At 40.1% G+C, this 21,546-nt stretch overlaps 1 protein-coding gene across 1 annotated transcript in view; it reads right to left on the reverse strand.

Moving 5' to 3' along the window:
- MIB1 (MIB E3 ubiquitin protein ligase 1) overlaps nt 1-21,546 on the reverse strand; it is a 106,364-nt gene that overhangs the window by 65,339 nt on the left and 19,479 nt on the right. The window contains exons 2-6 of the mRNA XM_084778061.1: nt 14,018-14,189; nt 12,173-12,302; nt 6,053-6,157; nt 4,135-4,201; nt 1,704-1,908 (exon numbers count right to left, since the gene is read on the reverse strand). Of these exons, the coding sequence (XP_084634187.1) occupies nt 1,704-1,908; nt 4,135-4,201; nt 6,053-6,157; nt 12,173-12,302; nt 14,018-14,189 (679 nt within the window). The remainder of the gene's footprint in view (nt 1-1,703; nt 1,909-4,134; nt 4,202-6,052; nt 6,158-12,172; nt 12,303-14,017; nt 14,190-21,546) is intronic.

A 21,546-nucleotide genomic window follows, 5' to 3' on the forward strand; every position in this document is an offset into this window, starting at 1 on the left:
ACAAAAATATCTGGATACTATCTCAGATGATTCCATACCTAGGCAAGCTGTTTTACAGTTTTCCTTGTTGTAAATAAAACCCCTCCCCTAAAAAACACAGTCAGTCACTCTAGCTACTACCTTTAACCACAGCTTTTAACATACTGTAACTAGATTCAAAATAAAATAAAAGGGACATACTTAGCCTCCAAGAAATTTGAAATCAAAATAGTCAATAATCATTTTAACAGATAATAGGAAATTTGAAGCCATAGTGTGTAGAGGAAGCAGAAGGCTGCCAAAGCATGTATAAAGGAGTAAAATCCACTGAAAAAGGACAGGGAAAAAAAAGTAAGCTGTCCACCACACACAGGGAGGTATAGAAAGGGTCCCAAAGGAGGAAATGCACAGTCCTACAACCGGCTCAGCGCTCAATGCATGCAGTGTTGCACTGCTGACAAGATGAAGGGCCAGCCATGTGTCTAGAGGAGCAAGGAAGGCTGTGTTGTTAAGAGAGGATCCCAGAGACTGAGCCAAAGGAATTTTAATGTTACTGCTCTTCATTCACAAGAGTGTTACAGTCCACCATGACCTAATGCTGATAGCACATAGAACTGCTTTTATTCAATTTTTCATTCTTTGAGATTCTCTTCCTGTGATATGCTGGGGGTTGGTGTGATATACACGGATACTAATTACTGCTTGCTATCTCTATTTCCCACAGTTACTATGTACCTCCACCTAAGGAACTTCCTGTCTGACCAATAAAAGGCCGTCACACCTGGGCAGGGAAAGTAGGATAGGCATGGCTGAGGTTCCCAGGCTTTTGTGAGAGAGAGAGAATCTTGGGAAGGAGGGGAGACTGGGGAGGAGACTGAGGAGGAAGAAGGCCGCACCGTGGGTCAGAGAAAGGAAGAGAAGCACAGGGCCGGCGTGGATGGAGACTTGGCCCAGAGGAAGAGGTTAGCCAAGTGTTTGGGATTATGGGGGGAGGAGGGGTAGCTTGACAGAAATCATTAGAAGCAGATGGCATGGGATGTGATTTAGGGCATTAATATCTGCCCTGCCCCAGGTTAACTAAGGCTATTTTAAAATGTAACTGGTGTCTGTGTCTTGATTGATTGCTAGCAGGTTAGAAAATACTGCCGTAATAATAATTATAGGCCTGATAATAAACATTATTAGGTCATACTGATAAAGTAACGGCAACAGTGATAAAATACCAGGACCAAAAACACCTTATAGAACCAAGAGAAAATGTTTGCTTCCAGTTCAGAGAAAGAATCCATATGAAGGGAGCATGGCAGCAGGAGGCTGGGAGCTCAGAGCCTGCCTGCCACCACTGAAGTGCTTCTGTCAGCAAGGCTCCGCCTCCCCAAACACGCCACCAAAAGGGGACCAAGTGCTCAGATTCTGAGACTATGGAGGACATTTATCAGTCAAACTAGTATGCTGGCTTTGAAGTTTTTCAACATCCCCAAGGCAAGTGTGAGCCACCATGCCCCAGCTAAATGTCTAAAATTTTTATCAGAAATATATAAATACACACACACACTTATCCCTGACTGCCTTGCCCACACGCTCTGAATTCATATCTACTGCCTAAAAGTTAGCTTATACTAGTTATATTAAATATATTAAACTAGAATATATTATTTGTTTTTTTTAAGGCTATTGTCTCTGTGTGCTAACTTTGTCATCAAAACCCAGGAAACAGTACTAACCTATTGCCACTTGGATACTGTACTACGATGTCATGATCTTCATCAATGCCACAGACAGTTCCAGTTGTAGTTAAAGTCTCAAACATTCCATCAGTCCATCCTCCGTGACCATGCTGCAAAGACTGTACAATTTCTAGGTCAAGGTCTATATTTACCAGGTCACCAATCTGTAATCCACCAGGATTCCTGTTGCCATTCTGCTCACCTGTAATTTCAAACACAATTAATAAAAGGGGAAATTGAATGAAAAGAAGATAGTCACTCAAGTATGCAATTGCATTCATGTGTGTTGATCACCTTGCTTTCTGCACTGGTTATAGGTTAAATGTACTGGCTGGTTTTGTGTGTCAACTTAACACAAGCTAGAATCAGAGAGGAAGGAGCCTCAGTTGAGAAGATGCCTCCATGAGATTCAGATGTAGGTATTTTTAATTTAGTGATCAATGTTGGGTGGGAGACAGCCCACTGTGGGTGTTGCCACTCCTGGGCTGGTGGTCTTGGGTTCATGGCTGAGGAAGCCATGAAGAACAAGCCAGTAAGCAGCACCCTTTCATGGCCTCTGCATCAGCTTTTGACACCGGGTTCCAGTCCTGTTTGAGTTCCTGTGCTGACTTCCTTCAATGATGGACTGTGATCTGGAAATGAAAGGTGGCAAGACACATTTCCCCCAACTTGCTTTTTGGTCATGGTGTATCATCATGGCAACAGAAGCCTTTTAAGTCAGATAGAAGTCTGTTAACTTTCCATTTCTTTTTTTATCCTCTCTAATCAGTTGTGTTTTTGTGTAAGACTCTGTTCTTTACATTTAGTTTATCCCGTTTATTGACCAAGTTATTCATGTATTTCCTTAGAACTTACTTTTAAGCTTACTTTTAAAATGACACATGGTAATTGTACATATTCATGGATACATTATGATAATTTAATAGAAGCATACAATGTGTAATGAGCAATGAGGGTAATAAGCATATCCATTACCTCAAATATTTATCCTTTTTTATGATAAAAAACATTGCAAATTCTCTCTTTTAGCTATTTTGAGATGCAAAACAGACATTAGTGTTAACTAAAGTCACCACACTGTGCTACAAGATCCCAGAACTGTAATTATTTAAGTACAAGATTTTGGAACTGAGTTTGCAAATACAGAAAAAAGCAAACAAATATTAACTCAAAAGCTGCACTAACATGGGCCATGGTGCAAGTGGTGCACCTCTTGTCAGGGAAAGGAACTAGGCTCAGTCCTCAAAACCACAAAAAAGTAAAAGAAATTGTAACAATATAATCATTCATAAAATTTATGTAGAAGCAGTATTTATGAAAGACTACCAATCCCACGTCAAAATACAGCGTTCTAGGGTTCATGGTTTTGCTCGGATGCCTTACTAGCACAGCACCAGAGCCATGGTAACCATAGTAACCAATTACAGAATGTAAAGGGGAAACCAGGATTTTTTTCCTCAAATGTGCTTAGTATTTGTAACAAACAAAATCTGCATCTTTGTCTAAGGTCAACTAAAAATAAAGATTCTGGGACAAAGAAGACTTAAAAGTAGAAAACACTACACTGAGGGATAGAAATGTTCATTCGTCTACACTTTTCATGTAAAAGCACAAAAGAAAGTAAGAAAATAAGAGCTCACTAAAAACATGGGTATTTTCCTACATTCTCCTTTAAGAAGCAACAAAAGTATGCTGAAAGAAAGTAACACTTTCTGACACAAAGGCAAGTCAAGTCAAGCAGTTCAGAAAGAGGAAATCACTGCACAGTGAGGAAAGGCTCTATCCCAGCAACATGGCAACAACAATGGATTTGTAACAAAAGCAGTTTTGGTTTCTTACTCTTTAAAAGTAAATTTATGTTACTTGGAATTGTATGTTCTATATTACCTTGATCTTACAGTAAGTGTGAGGTATTTGTAAGCACTAACTTGTCAAATTTCTTCCTTAGTAGTGTGGGAGATACAACACTGATAGAATCTAATACAAAAATTTCCAATGGTGTAAGGTCAGCTGAAAGTGTATTAAATAGGCTTGGCAGTGGTGGCACCCACCTTTAATAGCAACACTCAGAAGCAGAAGCAGGTAGATCTCTGTGCATTCAAGGGCAGCCTGGTCTACAGAGTGAGTCCAGGACAGCCAGAGCTACACAGAGAAACACTGTCTTGAGAAAAAAAACAAAAACAAAAAATACTTGGGGGGAAGGGTTAAAAACACATTATGACAAATAGTACATCAATTTCCAAGACACGGCAACTCATTCTGAGTTTAAATACACCATAAAAAAGAAATGTTTTAAAACTAAATGAAACTAAGTATTTCTCTACATAACTTAAATTATAATCATTTTTTTCCTGTCCAAGTTAGACACTATACTGATTCTATAAACCTGACTCACTATTTGGAAATTTTCTTTAATCTGCTAACTCACCTAGCACAGGGCAATGATCTCTGTAGAAAGAACCTCCTTTGGCATCTTGGACACACTTCAGATCAGACTATGAAGAAAAGAAACCAGAAAAGTCACCCATTAAAACTTGAAATATGGCGCAGTACCTGAAGCAGGTAAGCTGCACTCAGCAAACACAGCAGAGGTAGTGTGGTAGGAGGCCACACTCAACTCTGCTCTCAGAAACATCTACTAAACCAAACACTGGTCTTCAGAAAGGTCTTATTTACCATCAGCTATCTAACTTTAAAGGTCAAATTTAGCACTGAACCTTCAACATCACAGTATTCTCTCCCTCCCCCTTCTCCACACCCTCCCCCCCACACCTCTCCTCTCTCTCTTTCTCTTTCTCTGTTTTTTGCAGACAGGGTTTCTCTGTGTAGCCCTGGCTATCCTAGATACCCTTTGGAGATCAGGGTGGCCTCGAACTCACAGAGATCTGCCTCCCTTTGCCTCTCAAGTGCTGGGATTAAAGGTGTGCGCCACCACAGCACTCTGTGCAAATGCTTTATTAATGCCAAATTTTATCATCTGTTATAAGGTCAGTTAATTTCCTGTCCTACTTCATATTCGTGATTCAGATGCCTCTCCATGCTTTGGAATTTGGCCTTGAAATCAAAGACACTAGTAACTGTTATTGTTAGCATTTGTCATACAAGAAAAAAACTTAATGAAGTAAGACATGAAATAAGAGTTGTTTCCAACACCAGGCACAGTGGTGCACACCTGTGATTCCAGCCCTCGGGAAAGCAGGAGGAGGCAGATCTCAGAGGTCAAAGCCAGCCTGGCCTACAGAACAGGTTCCAGGACAACCAGGCAGGACAGCCAGGTGACACAGAGAAACCCTGTCTCAAAAAAAATACCAAAAAAGAAAACATTTGCTTAAATTTATATGTAGCTTCCATACATTAATGAAATATTAGAGAGACAATTGCTTTCCTTTAGGAAATATAATTAATATTAATAATTACTTAAATGGGAATATATTCAGAATTGAATATTTCTTTAATAACCTCTTAATTCTGAAAATATTCCAATTTAAGTAATTATTATACTTTAATTTAATGAAGTGCATGCTAGGCAAGTGCATTAACATTGATATATCCTCAGCCCAAGAATTCTTTGTTCATTCTTTTCTAAGCTGTGTTTGCCTATTTTCTGCTTTCCTAATGAAAGGTTATTAAAGAAATCTGTATCACATAATTAAAAAACCAGTAAAGTTAGGCTGGATATGGGGCCCACACTCCCTGCATTCAAGAGACAGAGACTGGCAGATCTCTCTGAGTTAAAGGCTAGTCTGCTTTACACAGCAAGTTCCAGGCCAGCCAGAGCCACACAGTGAGAACCTGTCACAAAATGAACAGTAAAGTCAGTTTTCAAGTAACGGCTCATGAAATATAAGAAAAACAAAGCAATCTGTTGACTAAACCTACACTATTCTCCACTTAGTTCTAGATGTTTCCAAGTCTATCACTTTCTAGCTTTATCTTGGTGTGTGTGTGTGTGTGTGTGTGTGTGTTTGAAGACAATCTCACTATGTGTCCAAGCTGGTCTTGAACTTGAGATCCTCCTGCCTTCAGCTTGGAATGCTAGGCTCCCATGTGCCACAAGATAATCACGTTTAATCATCTGTACTTGAAAAAAAAAACTCTCTTAAAAATAAATTATTCTTTTTATCTGCTACTACAGCATAGAATACAAAACCTGCCTCGTTTTACTCCTAGCCTCCAGGTCTACTCCAAGGAAAAACTCTACAGAGTCTAAGACAGGTACGAAGGGGGAAGCCCTCACTTTGCAGGTCTTCTTTTCTAGTGAATACTCATGGCTCACACACATGTCCTCAAGTAAAGCAAGAAATGCACGCACAGCGTGTGCTGCCAGCTGGCTTCTTACTACTCACCATGCCCTCAAAGCCGACTCTGTAAAGGTTCTTAGCACCGTTATCCCAGAGGACGTATGCTGCACTGTGTGGGCTCGACGCACTCCAGTCTTGGATTTCCGTTACCTAATAAAGTTTAAGAAAACAAACAAACTTTTTTTAAGTGAAAGAAGTTAAATGCCTTAATTATACTGAAATTTTAAAAATATTTTCATCTACCAATTTATATACCAAAATCAAGAAAAATACTTATTTGCCCAATATGTCAATTTTAGTATTGCTGAATTATCAACTTATTTGCCCAATATGTCAATTTTAGTATTGTTGAATTATCAATAAAGTCCTCTTTTTCCAGAATTATAACTGCTTTGTTTTGTTAAGATAGAACATCCTTGAGTAGCCCATCTTGGCCTCTAACTCACTATTCTTATGCCTCAGGGCACAGGACTGCAGGATGTATGCACTGACTTACACAATTGTTTATGTTGCTGTTTCCTTGTGGTACTTAGCACTGGACTTTTCCATATGCTGGGCAAGTACTCTACTTGGGCTATGCCCAGCCTGGGGTTTCAGTTGCTGTTTGTTTGGGGCAGGGGACGCTGAGTATCAGAATATAGGCCTGGGTGACCTCATGGTTTGTGTTTGCATTACTGATTATATCATCATACCTGAGAATTATGGAGTACATTCTAATATCATTGTAGAAAAATTTTAATTGGGAAGCAAAGGAATTGCATTAATACATTATCAAAAAATGAATAATGCAACTGGGGGGGTAGGTTTCAAGACAGGGTTCTCTGTGCAGCCTTGACTATCCTGGACTCACATTGTAGACCAGGCTGGCCTCAAACTCACAGAGATCCACCTGCCTCTGCCTCCCGAGCGCTGGGATTAAAGGCATGCTCCACCACGGCCTAGCTGAATAATGCAAGTTTTTAAATCCTTTAAAAACATGGTATATTCTTTTTAGCCAATTACCCTATACATAACTTAAAATCCAATGATGAGCCTGTTTTCTAGTCAGCTGCAAGGTGACAAATCCAAAGTTGCAAAGAATGTCAGTGGCACTGTGCTGCAGCTGCCGAGAAAGCGGGTTACCCCAGCATGCTATGGTGGGCACACAAACACAGTACCCCAGCCACAACAAAATGACTCTAAAACCTAGCTGGTTAAACTCTACCGTATTCTCTCCCTCTCCTTACTCTCCGCCACATATAAACACCTGCACCCACGCACACGGGTACTAGTTACTACTCCTTTAAGGCCTAGACTCAAGTACACAAAATGGCACCCAGTGAGTCCCTGAGTTGGCAACTTTCAGTCCATCTACAACTATGAACAGGGAACTGCTCACATACAATTCAAATGATTTTTCTCTATTCTAGCTTTTTGTTTGTTTGTTTGTTTGTTTGAGACAGGCCTTTTCTGTGTAGTCCTGGCTGTCCTGGGACGAGACTAGCCTCAAACTCAGAGGTCCGCCTGCCTCTGCCTCCCAAGTGCTGAGATTAAAGGTGAGCACCATCACCACCCACCTTCGCCTCTAACTTACAACACACAGCTGTCACATACACAAAAAAAAAAACAGACTCATTTTACTTTAAATAAAACACACATTAACTTTTTTTTTTCTGCTCTGTAAAAAAGAAATAGTTTCGTGAGGTAGGTATTTGGCAGTGCTTCTGTAGACGTAAAAGGATTTCTTTTAAGATATAGTAAACCATATGAGACATATTTTATATTACTAATAAGGCTGTATATTCTTTTAAAACTTTCTATGTGTTGTGAACATACAAAAATATGTATGCTTTTAAGAATAAAATAAAAAAATGAACTCCCTTATAACTATTCCACTGTTTTAAAAACGATGCCAAGAGTTCTCAAGTCCTCACATGCACCTCCTCACATCCACATTCCACCTGTCTTTCTAAGGCGGCAGCCATCTTTCTAAATGTTCTCCATCTTTGCCCCACTGTGCTTCTCTGCCTGGCTGCGCACCCAGGCTCTGAGGTGCTGAGCTGACCATGCAGCATGCCGCCCGCAGGAAAACCTCTTTCAGACTCTTATCAACTTCATATTGTAAATTTAACACTATCTCAGGTGGTTCTGAATCAGATTTATTTTTACTTATGTGTGATGCACCTTTCTGGGTTTGTGAGCTCCACATGTGTGTAGGAGCTTCAGATCCCCTGGAGCTAGAGTTACAAGCAGTTGTGAGGAGGCCATATGGGTGCTGGGGACTGAACCCAGTTCGTCTGTAGCATCTGATGCTGATAACCAGTACGTCATCTCTCCAGCCCCCAAAGGCCTGTTTTAATATTTACTTACTTATTTATTTACCTATCTATCAGTATGAGTGAAGCCCTAGGTTCAATCCTCACTACCACAAAAAAGAACATAGATGATGGATCAGCCAAAGCTAAAAATCTTGGTTTCTTCAACAAATAAATAACATTTTTAAAAGGCTCATAATTTTTTAAATTGAGTGATGAATTCCTAGAAATCTGTTATGTCATTCTTTCTACTTGGATGTATAACAGAGATCCTTAAAAGAAGGAATGTGACTTAGCATACCTGTATAAAATAATTAACATGGATTTTTATAAAACAAAAATAACCTTTAAGTGTGAGCATAGGTAATGGAACTTAAGCATTCCTGTAAGGAGCTGGAGAGATGGCTCACAGGATCCAAAGATCCTGAGTTCAATTTCCAGCAACCATATGGTGGCTCACAACCATCTATAATGAGATCTGATGCCCTCTGCTGGTGTGCAGGTGTTATATGCAGGCAGAACACTGTATACATAATAAATAAACCTTTAAAAAAAAAAGAAAGAAAGAAAGATAGAAAGAAAGAACTGTAAGAATGCATAGCATTCCCAGCACTCGGGAGGATCTCTGTGAGTTCAAAGGCAGCCTGGTCTACAAAGTGGGTCCAGGACAGCTAAGGCTACACAGAGAAACCCTGTCTCCAGAAAAAAAAGAAAAGAAAAAGAAAAGAAAAGAAAAGAAAAAAAAAAAAGAATGCACAGCACACCATCAACATGGACTACATGGGTCAATAGGGACCAGAGTAGCTAATACAGAATAGAAGATAGATAATTCTGTATTCACACTCATAAACAAAAAAGTCAAACCACAAAGTCACATTTGGTCTTAAACACGAGTGTAAAGTATGTCATTCTAAAGACTTATCTTTACTTATATAAAGTTCTTTCAGTCAAGTGTCATGAGTACAAAATGGCTTTAGTCTTTTTTTCTCATTGTGTTCTTAAAATATAATTTGTGATAAACTATAACAAACTAAAACTGTAGAGTGATAACTGAAGGCTTCAGGATGCCTACTTATATCCCTTTTCCTCTTCCTCCCAAAAGTTCTGTTGTTTGTCAACTTGATACATGCTATGGTCATCTGGGAAGAAGGACCATTAATTAACTGAGGGGTTGCCTCTATCAGATGCCTATAGACAAGCCTGTGGGGCTTTTCTTGACTAATGACTGAATAAAAAGTGGGAGGGCCTAGGTCACTAAGCTAAGCAGGTGGTCCTGTGTTGTGGAAAGCAAGCAGAGCAAGGCCTGGAACAGTGCTCCTCCATGGCGCCCACTTCAGCTCTGCCTTGAGCTCCTGTCCTTGCTTCCCTGGATGGTGCCCTCTGACCTGTAGGACTCAGTGACAGCCCCACCCCAGGCCCGCGGCTGCTGGTGTTCTTGTCATAGCAACAGAAAGCAAATGGGAACCAAAGTAAAATGCAATAAATCCCAATTCTGCTGTTTCAGAGTGCCTCACCAGCACTTAGAAAGCCATTTGCAAAAATTACTTCTAATCTTCTGCCTACATAACTGTGGGAAAGGACATAAAATCGTTTTTTCAGATTAAAATATTAATTTTTTCTTCTTATGAATTTTCTAAAGTTGTCTTCTACCAAAAGATAAAGTAAAAACATAGCAGGACAGAGAAAAAAGGACAGAGAGGAATCCAGGAAAAACAGGAATCCATAAAAAGAAGTCTGCAAGATGATGTGCAGGCATCAAGCACACGAGGTAGCCTGATGTGTTGAACAAGCTAAAGCTCTTATCATCAAGATCTCTACTGCTCAAAGGTGGCAGTGCACACCTTTGATCCCAACACTTGGGAGGCAGGGGCAGGAGGAGCTCTGTGAGTTCAAGGCCAGCCTGGTCTACAAGCCTGGTAGACAAAATCAAAGCTACACAGAGAAACCCTGTCTCAAAAAACCAAACAAACAAACAAAACTTTTTTTAAGAGATGCTGAAGAAAGATAGCATCTGAGAGCCTCATCTAAAAGAAACATCTTGCCCCACCCTTACTTAAAATAAGTCAGGCCTGTGACTGCTACTTTGTTTTTTTTTTAATGTAAATATTAATTGCTGTAAAGACAATACTACACAACAAGTAATAAAAGAAAACAAAAAATTTTTGGAGACAGGGTTCCTCTGTGTAGCCTCGGCTGTCCTGGAACACACTCTGTAGACCAGGCTGGCCTCAATACTCACAGAGATCCACCTGCCTCTACCTCCTGAGTGCTAGGATAAAGGTGTGCGCCACCGCTGTCTTCTCAATGTTATACATTCTCTGGTACAGCTGATGCAGGATGACTATGAATTCTGTAGAGATGCTCACTACCGAGGGGCCTTGCTGAGGAGTGGGGGCTGGCAAGGAGTGCCTTTCTCTGCCACTGGCTTGGCAGCCATGCCTCTCTGATGATCCACCTACTTAGGAGTATAGAAGTAGCATCTTCTCCAAATCCCCACTGCTCTCTTTTTCTTTGAGAGGCAATGTATTTCAAATGTCAGTGTGCATACAAAGGAGCCAGGGATCTTCTTAAAATGAAGGTCCTGGTCTAGAACGTGTGTGAGGAAGCACATTTATTACTGCTCACTGCCAAGCCAATATCAGGTGGCACCGATGTGGCTGTTCTACACATTCTGTCACATTCACACAAGTCAGACTTCAATTCTTTTCCTTTACCTCTCTCTGTTAATTAAGACAGTAAGAACTCTTTTTCTTAGTGCTGTATCCTTGATGCTTAGAATAGAACCCTGAACATAATGTGCTAAATAAATTTGCTGGATTAAGAAAAAAAAGGAAAAGTTTATTTCCTTAATTAAGCTATTCAGAAACATAGTAAAACACACTTGTCTGGCTTTCAAATTTTGTTTAAATGCTCTATTATTTAATATAAAACCAGTGGCTGGGTGTGACAACTAATCTTTTTCTTTTGATCTGGTTTAACTTGGGGGAAGCAGCAGTCAGAATTGAACCTGGGACTTTGTGCAGGTAGGCAAGGGCTCTTTTACTAACATATATATCCTATGCCCCCAAAACAAAGCTTTCCAAAAGCTAGCAGAACTGATAGTGACTGGCATGCATCATTTCAGTTCATGAATTGTCCACTGTAACACAGAAGAGCATACTGAATAGTATTTGTTGATTACATGAACCAATGAGTTATCAGCTAAAAGAACATGAGATCCAAATAACCAACTTGCTCAAGTACTGGCCGTAAAGACCTCCTCAAAATAACTGCTATGGTAGCCACTCACCTAACCTGAGCAGACAACAGAGGTCCCTGGACTGAAAGGCCTGCAGCTGCCCAGAACTTAGGAGTGAGCTCAGTGACAAAGCAAGGCCTTTAGTTTGATCCGCAGACACACACCCACAAAAGGGGGCAACTGCTTACTCAGTAACAGGCCTTTAAAAGAACAGAATGTGTGGGCTTAATGTTTATACTTTCCAGCAGCTCTGTGAATCAGACCCCGGAACATACTGAGGCACTCTTGCTGAGCTACAGCTTTAGCCCCTTAGATAAAATGTTAGCAGCAGGAAAATCAAGGACATGAGATACTACTTAGAAAGAATTGGCCCAAAAATGGAGTCTGCAGGAAGGCACCTCTGCGTAACAGCTATATGAAGTAAAACCCACTTAACAACCTTGTCAAGAAACAGATACACTTACAAAGAAGCAGGAGCACTGTTTTCTTCCAAAAGAAAAAGAAAGAAATGACAATTTTTAAAACTTGTTCCAGGCATGTAAATAAACAGGCCAAGACACGGGCTCTCAGCAGCAACAGAAATCTCTACCCACAACACTGTGGAGCACACGGCGAGTCTCATGACGTCTGTACCTTCCCTCTGCGCCCGTTGCCCCCGTCTTGATCCTCCCACTGCCAGTCAACGCCTCGCACCACTCTGGCACCCGCAAAGATTCCTCTGGCTGTAATCTTCTTAGATTTTCTACGAGACTCTAACAGAACCCTAAAAACAAAAGTTTTGTTTTCATTAAAACTAAGTAATAGCAATTTATACGTAAGAGCATTTACATGGCTGTGTTAGCTCCTTAAAAGAAAGGCAACACTCTACTGCCCACTTTACAAATGAGGAACAAGGCATGAAAAAAATGTTTTCTTCATGTTCAAAATTTTACAAAGCAATGGTAAGGGAACAGGAATCCAGTCTAGCCGCTCCAGGCTATGGCTCTAAGTGTCCCCTGTGAAGGCCTATTGGAGCCAGTATCTCAGGATGAGTGGCAAATCAGACTCCGCTCTTAGAACAGTTAGTGGCAGCACTTTGGTCACCTCAAGGGCATAACTGCTACAAAGAACAATAGATCCTCTGCTTCTGCCAAATGTTGTCAAGCGCAGTAAGCTGGGTTCTGAGCGGGGATGGAGGCGTCCTTAAGAATCTGTGGAAGGTGAGCAATGAGTCAAACTCAGAGCACTGCATGAAAGAAGAGTGAACCTGAGGTGCAGGGCTCACTACACTGCAGTGCCTCCCAAGCACTGCACACCTAGGAGCATTAAAACCTTGGCAAAGACTCCGCTTAATTATCTGAGCCAGCTGCTTTCTCCAAGGCCATCTACCCCTTACTGGTCTACATTGTTTTTACTCAGAGATTGCAGATGTTACATTCATTTAAAAACAAAAACAAAAAAACCCAAAAAACAAAACTATTTAGGGCTGGGGGCTGTGATGCACACCTTTGATCCTAGCATTCAGGAGGCAGAGGCAAGTAGATTTCTATGAGTTCCATGCCAGCCTGGATCACAAAGTGAGTCCAGGACAGAGAAACCCTGTCTCGAAAAAATAAAAAAATAAAAAATAAAAGTAACAACAACAAAACTCTACCACTCCTTAATTTTAAGCATAAGCAAAACCGAAAAGTAACTGTTTTCAAAGAGTGGCAAGACCATAATTTGTAATGAGATGATGTGACTCAAACTCTGTTAATCTACTCCACCTCCCTGTGGCTCTTAGCTGGCTGTGTTCCTCCTCAAGGGCAGTATTCCAGTTATACTCCACTACCTAAATTCACACCCATCAGCCATGCCCCTCAAATTGCTCCTAAGAACTAAGGTGTTATCCTACCATAGTCCAAAACATCATATGATAATCATCCATGATCCATCATTCCTCTTAAATTATAAACTCCTTAAGAAAACTATCTTCAAATCACAAACAGAGTAGTTGCCATATGGTCTTTCTGTGTGTATATATTCATGCATGCATGCATCTGTGTGCAGATATGTATGGACATGTAGAGGCCAAAGGTCAATGCTAAATGTCTTTCTCAACCACTTTTCCACCTTATTTTTTGAGACGAGATCTTGCACTGAGTCTGGAGTTCAATGTTCAGCTAGACCAGCTGGCCAAAGCTCCAAGTATCTCTCCTATGTCTCACCAGCACTGGAAATGTGCCACTATGCCTAGCCTTTTATAGGTGCTGGGAGGTGGGGAGGGAGGGGAGGGGAGGGGAGGGGAGGGGATGGGGGGCAAGGGAGGGGAAGAGCCACATATAATGAATTTCTACCTTCAGAGCTTCTCACAAATCAACTAGCCTGATCCATGTCTAGCCTGCTATTCATTTCCCCAATACTAAATCTAAACTTTCAAAAGCTACTTCCTATTCCTATATTTAAAGCTAATAGGACAAAACAAAAAGTCATGACTGAAGAAAAACATCTTTCCCTTACCGTTCACTCCCTGGTGTAGTAATCCTGTAAAATCGGTGCCTTAAGTGATGTTTATCTCCATGATAACAAACAGTGCACAAATCATAATTTGTGCACTCTGCACATTTCCATCGAATGCCAATGATTGGTTGTTGGCGGCACGTATCACACATAGTTCCATCATGCTTGATGCCTATGGGGACAGTCACACGCAGTTACTTATTTGCATACTACTATGTTGGGAAAAGCGTAACAGTATAATGCAGGTTATGTTAACAAAGGACAGGGAAAAAAACACAACATATCTAACTTTAAGCTGACAGATCTGAAGCACTTTGATCAATATAAATCATAAATTAAACATGTTTTCTACTCTCATTTTACTGGTAAAACACAAGCCACTAGCATTTGCCTAGGTCTCATCCATAAATGGAAATCCAGGCTTAATGCACAGAATCTTTTCTCACCATCTGAACATTTCTGACTATAAATACTCATAGATCAGAGGCTGTGGAGATAGTAGCTGACGCACTTACTGCGAGGGCATGGAGACCAGGGTTCGAAAGTACAGAATCCATTTAATACCAGGTGGGCTGCCTGCCTGTGTCCCCAGTGCTCAGATGTGACACAGAGCCAGCCTACACTAGCCTGTATCAGTCGAGCTCTGGATTCAACTCAGAGATTCTGCTCCAGAGAAAGGAGAGCATACACAACGTCAACCCTGGGCCTCCACATGCACATGTGTGTGTCCACACACTTGCAAACATGCATGATACAAACATACACACATATACATGAAAAAAAAATTAAAAACCCTCAGGATTATTGAGAGAACTGCAGCCTATTATCTAGGTAAATAATTATTTTTTAAAATGGACTTTTATCATCGTGGTATCATGGACACAAGCCACCAATAAACGTAAATAGTAAGTACCCTCCCACCAAAAAAAAAACCCACTAAATTTTAGAACATTATTAGCTAAGGGTGGGTATGGTACATACGCTACAATCCCAGTACTTAAGAGATGGAGGGAAGGGGTCAGGAATTCAGTGTAAGCCTTGGTTACTCGACAACTTCCAAGCCAGCCCAAGGCACACGAGGCAGTGAGATGCATCAGCAACTAGGAACGCTTACCAAGCCTAACAACCATAGTTCCATCTTCAAGACCCATAGAGTGAAAAGAGAAAAACAACTCTCACAGTTGTTTTCTGACCTCCACATACTGTCTATGGCACATGTGAACCTGCACATGCAAACTAAACAATTATTTTTTTAAAGGAAAGATTGGCAACTGGTGCTGAGTGGACTCAGAGGGTAAGAACATAAAGTGTGCTTCAGAGAAGGCATACAACCACCTGTAACTCCAGCTTCCAGGGATCCAACATCCTTTCTGGACTCTGTGGGACTTATGTATACTAAAACACTCTACACACATGAAAACACAATTATAAATCTTAAAAAGAAAGATTACCAATCAAATTTCCCTATTAAGTGGAAAGCAGTACACTATGGTGTATGCTCTTCCTTTCAAGGACAAAACTTGTTACCAATTTGTAACCTCCCTCAGACTGCTCACATAAGGATGAAACAGATACTAAAAGAAAGCATAACAAATTATTGAAAGTAACTTGAAGACCGGGGGCAAATCTCCTTTATTGTCCTGTGGCACTATTACCACTGTTTAATAAATTGAAACCAGAATTTTTTAGTGGTATGTAGCTTGTGACACTAGTGTCACCACTTTACAAGCACATCCTAGCAGTTGAACTCATTGTTGAGCTAAAAGCTAGCTCATGCTAATTTTGTATCCTTTAGGAAGTTATTGTAAAAAAGGATTTGCATCTGCCTGTATGTGAACCAGCAGACCAGAAGAAGGCACCAGATCTATTATAGATGGCTATGAGCCACCACATGGTTGCTGGGAATTGAACTCAGGACCTTTGGAAACCATCTCTCCAACTCCATGCATATAAAATATTGATATACATTTCAAAATAATTAGAGACAGGTAGAGATGATGATGGGATTTAGATGAACTAAGATTAGCCATGCTAAAGATGCCTGGTAGCTAACATCGAGATCTCTTAAGTCTGTATTTTGTCTAATTTAGGGAACTTTCCATACTAAAGAAAGGAAGTCTTTTCACACTGAAAACTTTAGCCTCCTTTGGAGAAGGCACAATGTTCTTTAGTGGTGAGGTGGTATGTTCTAAAACGCCAAGACTCTGCTGTGTGTTCAAGAACTAGGACAAAAACAGTATATTATTGCTAAGTCCTAAAAGGAATAGTAACTACTGCTACTCCCTAATAAGAAAGAAACTATATTTCTCATTTTCTATATCGAAACAACCAGATCCCAAACAAGGGGCTAAACTCAAGCACAAGCCTGTGTTTAAGCCACAGTAAAATTGGGGGGGGGGGGGGGGTAGAAGGTGAAAACACACACTACAGTTAACTAGGTTGGCTACTGCATAAGCCGAGAGTGTGACATTCCAATGTCAAACATGTCTTCTGCACAACCTCTCAGTCTCCTACTTTACAAATCTTTGACTGTGAGGACAGAGAAGGCAGTGGACATCAATGTCTATAAACTCATTCAGAATTATTTTTTAGCATGTATGCACGTGTACTCGCATGTACTTATGTGTGCATGTGTGTATATATGCTTAGGGAGGCCAGAAGACAAGTTCAGGAGTCACCCTCGCTTCCTTTGAGACAGGGTCTCTCGCTGGCCTGGAACTCACCAATTCGGTCAGCTAAACAGAGTAGGCAGTAAACCCGGGGCACTTCTGTCTCTGGATCACAAGCACTCTGCCATGCCGTCCTAACATGGCTTTCAATAGAGTTCCAGCACTTGTGCTTGAGAGGCAAGGTCTTACTGACTGCGGTGGTTTTGATGAAGAGGGTCTCCACAGGCTCACAGAGGGTGCCATCATTTGAAAGGATCCGGACACGCCTTGTTGGAGGAAGTGTGTCACTCACGAGGGATGGGTTTTGAGGTTTCAGAAGCTCAAGCCAGACCCAATGGCTCATTCCCTCTTCCTGCTGCCTGCTGATCCAGAACCAGAACTCTCAGCACCAGGTCTACCTGCATGCTGTCATGCTGCCCACCGTGACAACAGTGAACGAAACCCTGGAACCTGAAAGCCAGTACAAATCAATATTTTCCTTTTTAAGAGTTGCCATAGTCATGCTGTCTCTTCATAGCAACAGAAATCCTAAAACACTGACTGAGGTAATTTCCCTGTGTCCCTCCCCCCACTCCTTGTATTTTTTTTACATCTGGTAGAGACAGGAAGGGATTCAAATATCACTCTTTCTATAATATCAAGAGATGGCAGAATCCTAGTACTTGAATTGTAGAGGCAGAAAGATTGAATCCAAGGCCCACCATGGTTTCACAGGGAGACCTTATCTCAAAAAACAAAACAAAAACAGAAAGAAAGGAAGGAGAGAAAAGGAGAGGGGAGGGGAGGGGAGGGGAGGGGAGGGGAGGGGAGGGGAGAGGAGATGGGGGAAAAGGAAAGCTATCAACCAAAAAGCAGTAATAATTTCTACTTAGCGCTATGGATAGACCTTGGCAGCAGAGCATATAGTATCTGTGTAGCCAACTGCCAGCACCAAAACAATTGGCATGAATAAGGCAAGAGTTCCACAGAAACAACAGATGAGTAAGACTCTCAAAGAAAGGAAGAAATCACAGAAGAACAAGCACAGGGGGCTTCACACTTTAGCAGGGCCATAAAATATAATCAGAACTTGGAGATAAATTACAGAGTTAGACTAGGAACTAACAAGTTCAGACACGGTTTCTGACCTGTAATTTACAGTGTTACATTAAGTGATAAAAACAAGGATATGTGATTTAAGACCCTAATTCTATAATGTATAATTACACAAAATATTTTATCAGTTTAAACTACGCTGGGTCCAAACCATGCTACTGTCATCTGAAAACTGAGAAAACACTTCCTTTCAAATAGAGGCCAAAGCAATATAGAGGTGAACACACTTTACGGACCTTAATATGCATTCATTAGATGTACTAGGTCATCTACACTTAATGATCAAATTCTACAGTCTGTAATCAGAAGTGAAGGAACTTTGAAGAGTGCCCAATTCTTCAGACGACACTGGATACTTAAATTCCCCAATCCTTCAGAGAATATTTGATCATTCATGTGTGAATTTAGCCCATTTTATCAAGTGTTTCACCTTCTCAACAGCCCTTATTACTACTGCATCTGTCCTCAGAGCTCTGGTGTTCCAGATACCTGTATCTTCATAGTTCCTTTGAAATTTTTTCACTCCAAAGCTGCCAAGGAAAACAGCTTTCCAGGCTAGTAGATGACCCACCCGCCATTTCCTACCAGTTAATCATGATACTTGTATACAATGGCAAATTAAGTCTGACTATATATCAATCATGAAAGTTATCATCAGGCACAGATCCTAAAAAAAAAATTATACTCCCACCTAAGTGGAATGTAAACTGAAATGTAATGGCACAGCAGCACAACTTAAATCTATCAATATGCACATACTATATGTTCAATCACTGAGTTCACATCAAAGGGCCGAGCTGCACCTGTCATCTGGGGTCATGAAAGAACAGAGGCATAAGGCTCTTTTTCTTTAATCACAGAATGATTTAGGGGGAAAGTATACAAATAATCCCCAAACCAAACAAAATTATTTGTAATCATCCCTTAGATTAGTAAGAATGCTTCTTAAATCACCATATAAGCAATGGTATATAATTTCATTTTATAATACTAATTCTATTAATTCTATTGTCATTACTACCAAAAGGTCAAAAGTGAAAATATGTTCTCTCACACATTTTATCAGTAAATTCTTAAGTTCATCAGTGGATAAGTATTTTTGAAGAGTCATAATTATCTGGTACAGGACAATAAAAATGACCATTCAGTTTTCCTTAAAATAGAAATTTGTATAGAAATGCCAAGAATCTCAGCATATTTTATGAATTTTTAAAAAAATACACAGGTTTTAGAGCCTGTGAGATGGCTCAGTGGATAAAGGTGCTTGCCAACCAGCCTGATGACATCACTATGTTAGGTCAGTAAAACGCACATAGTGGGAATAAGACAACCAAGGAGGTCCTTTGACCTCCATACATACACAATTTAAAAAGTGTTTAAAATAAAAAAGAAAACTTCAGATTTTAATACTGAAATCAGTGCATTCTGTTTTAGATGTGCATTATACTAATTACATTCCTAAAGACCTGAAGAATATTTTTTAAAGAAGGGATTGTGACAACCTGCATTTTCAAAAATGATCCCACCACATATGCTCTTTGTAGCAGACAATGACATTCCACCATGAAAAGGTGGAGTCCATTTCCTAGCCAGAAACAAGAGTGTGTAACTTCTAATGTCAGGTCATGACAGCCTGTCAGATGGCAGCTGGCGGCTGCTGTCTGGCTGCTCTCACTCCTTCCTGAAGCTCAAGCCTGACTACAGTGCATGGTGGACAGAGCTGTACAGAGAAGCCGTGGGTACCACAGACACCCAGAGCTGATGCTCAACGCTGTGAACACAAGATACTTCTTGTGCTGGTTCCAAATTTCTGACCTACAGGAGCCAGCAAGTAAACCGCTTTGCATAAGGTGTGAGTAATCTGTGAGGTAGCCATAGTAACTGTAACAAAGAAAGCTAAAAATATTTAATATTTGTTACAGTTCTCCTACAATACAATGCACCAAAAATGAAGAGTTAAATATAATTTTAAAAGAGAAAGAAAGGAAATCACGAAAGCAGTAGTGAAGAGTTTGGTAGAGTAGCTCAGTAGTAGACGGCACTGCCTATGATGCTCCACAGCATTGGGTTCCCAGCAGCACAGGAGCAGGAAAAATGAACAGAAGTTAACTGGCAAATGGTACAATTTGAAGGAGAACTTTCTAAGCAGGAACCAAATCGTAGAAGCCACATGTGGAGTGACCACATTTGTCCACATGTGGACTGGTGCTGAGGACTAAACTCAGACGCTCCTGTTTGCATAGCAAACACTTGACTCCTGAGCCACCCCCGCAGCTCCCACATGCCGTTATTTATGTTTCTAAATTGCTTACATTTTTCTGAGAAGCATATTGTTAATTTGGGGAAAAACAATGAAGAACGACCAGCCAAGGCTACACAGTGAGACCCTGTCTCAAACGATCAAAAATAAATAAAAATCACAAGTAAAAGATAGGAAAGATGTCTTCTTCAAGGCTGCCAAATACAAATAGCCAAAACACTAAGAATGTAACATTTATATAAATGTGTCATGGTTCTTCCTGCTGCAGATAGTTTATTGTATATGTGTGTAATAATATAAATGTGTATGTAAAAATATTTAATAAAAAATTAAATAAAAAGTAAAAGTACAAAAATAAAAATACTATTCTAGGCTTATTAGCTATGTCAAGAAAGTCAATCAGGCACTAGTGAGAGAAAAAAAAAATGCCCTGACATAACTTCTATGGAAGACAGTTGCAAAATGTCTCAAATCACTTAAGACTTTAATCCTGCTTTCAAAATTTTAAGGAATAAAAATACTCAATTATTGGTATAAAGACAAAAACTTAACAGATGTTAAAATATGGAGCTACATGTATACAAACTATATTAATACACAGAGGAAATCTTATTCAATTAAAACATATAAAATGTTGCCATGGTAAAATATTTTATCAGTTTACCTAGTTTGCAAATGTCTACAATGAAACATTTTATTTTAAAATTACATAATATACCTACATAGACAAACTAGAAAGAAAATTACCAATACATGCTATGAATTGCCCTTTGCAGTTTTCCACAGAATCTACACTGATTATGTGTTAATTCTAAGAGCACCTGGAAAAAAAGAACACTTAAAAACAGACCTATAAGCACCAGAGATGTTGGGTATCTCACTTAAAATCTAACTTCCAGGACACAAGCTGCTACTGAGATTCTTTACTAACCCTTACCCTAAGTTACAGCATGCTTATGAGGACACTGCAGGAAAGCTGGCCAAAGTGTCATCACATTGACACAGTAAGCACCTACAAAATGGCTGTTTCTGAACAGACCAGAGTAGACCTCCAATTAGTTATCACAAATGTAAAATTTACTGACCCAATCAACACCCACAGAACTAACTGTGCAGCTGATGAGGCAGCCAAGCAAAGGAGATGGAAAAGTTCTTTTCAGAAGTGCCCCCTTCACAGAAAAGCAGTTTGTAAATACTGCCATATCTATGTATTTTTCATCTCTTAAATTCATTTTCCACAAAGTACCCTTCATTTTCCACAAAGTAACATTCATGAGCTCATATTCTGCACACAGGCTTTCTTTAAAAGTAACCATTTAAAGACACAATGACAACTGACATTAAAAAAGAAAAAAAGCCAACCTACAATTTACAATTCATGGTTTAAAAGAATACTTCAGGAAAACCACCAATGCACACAAAAGCATAGCTAAATCCTTTCTTAGTTCCCACAAAGCCACTGAACAGCTGTGAAACAGACTAGCTCTGAGAATAAAAAAGAAAGT

The sequence above is a fragment of the Acomys minous genome (genome assembly GCF_964271855.1).
Source record: "Acomys minous genome assembly, chromosome: 4".
Lineage (NCBI taxonomy): Eukaryota > Metazoa > Chordata > Mammalia > Rodentia > Muridae > Acomys > Acomys minous.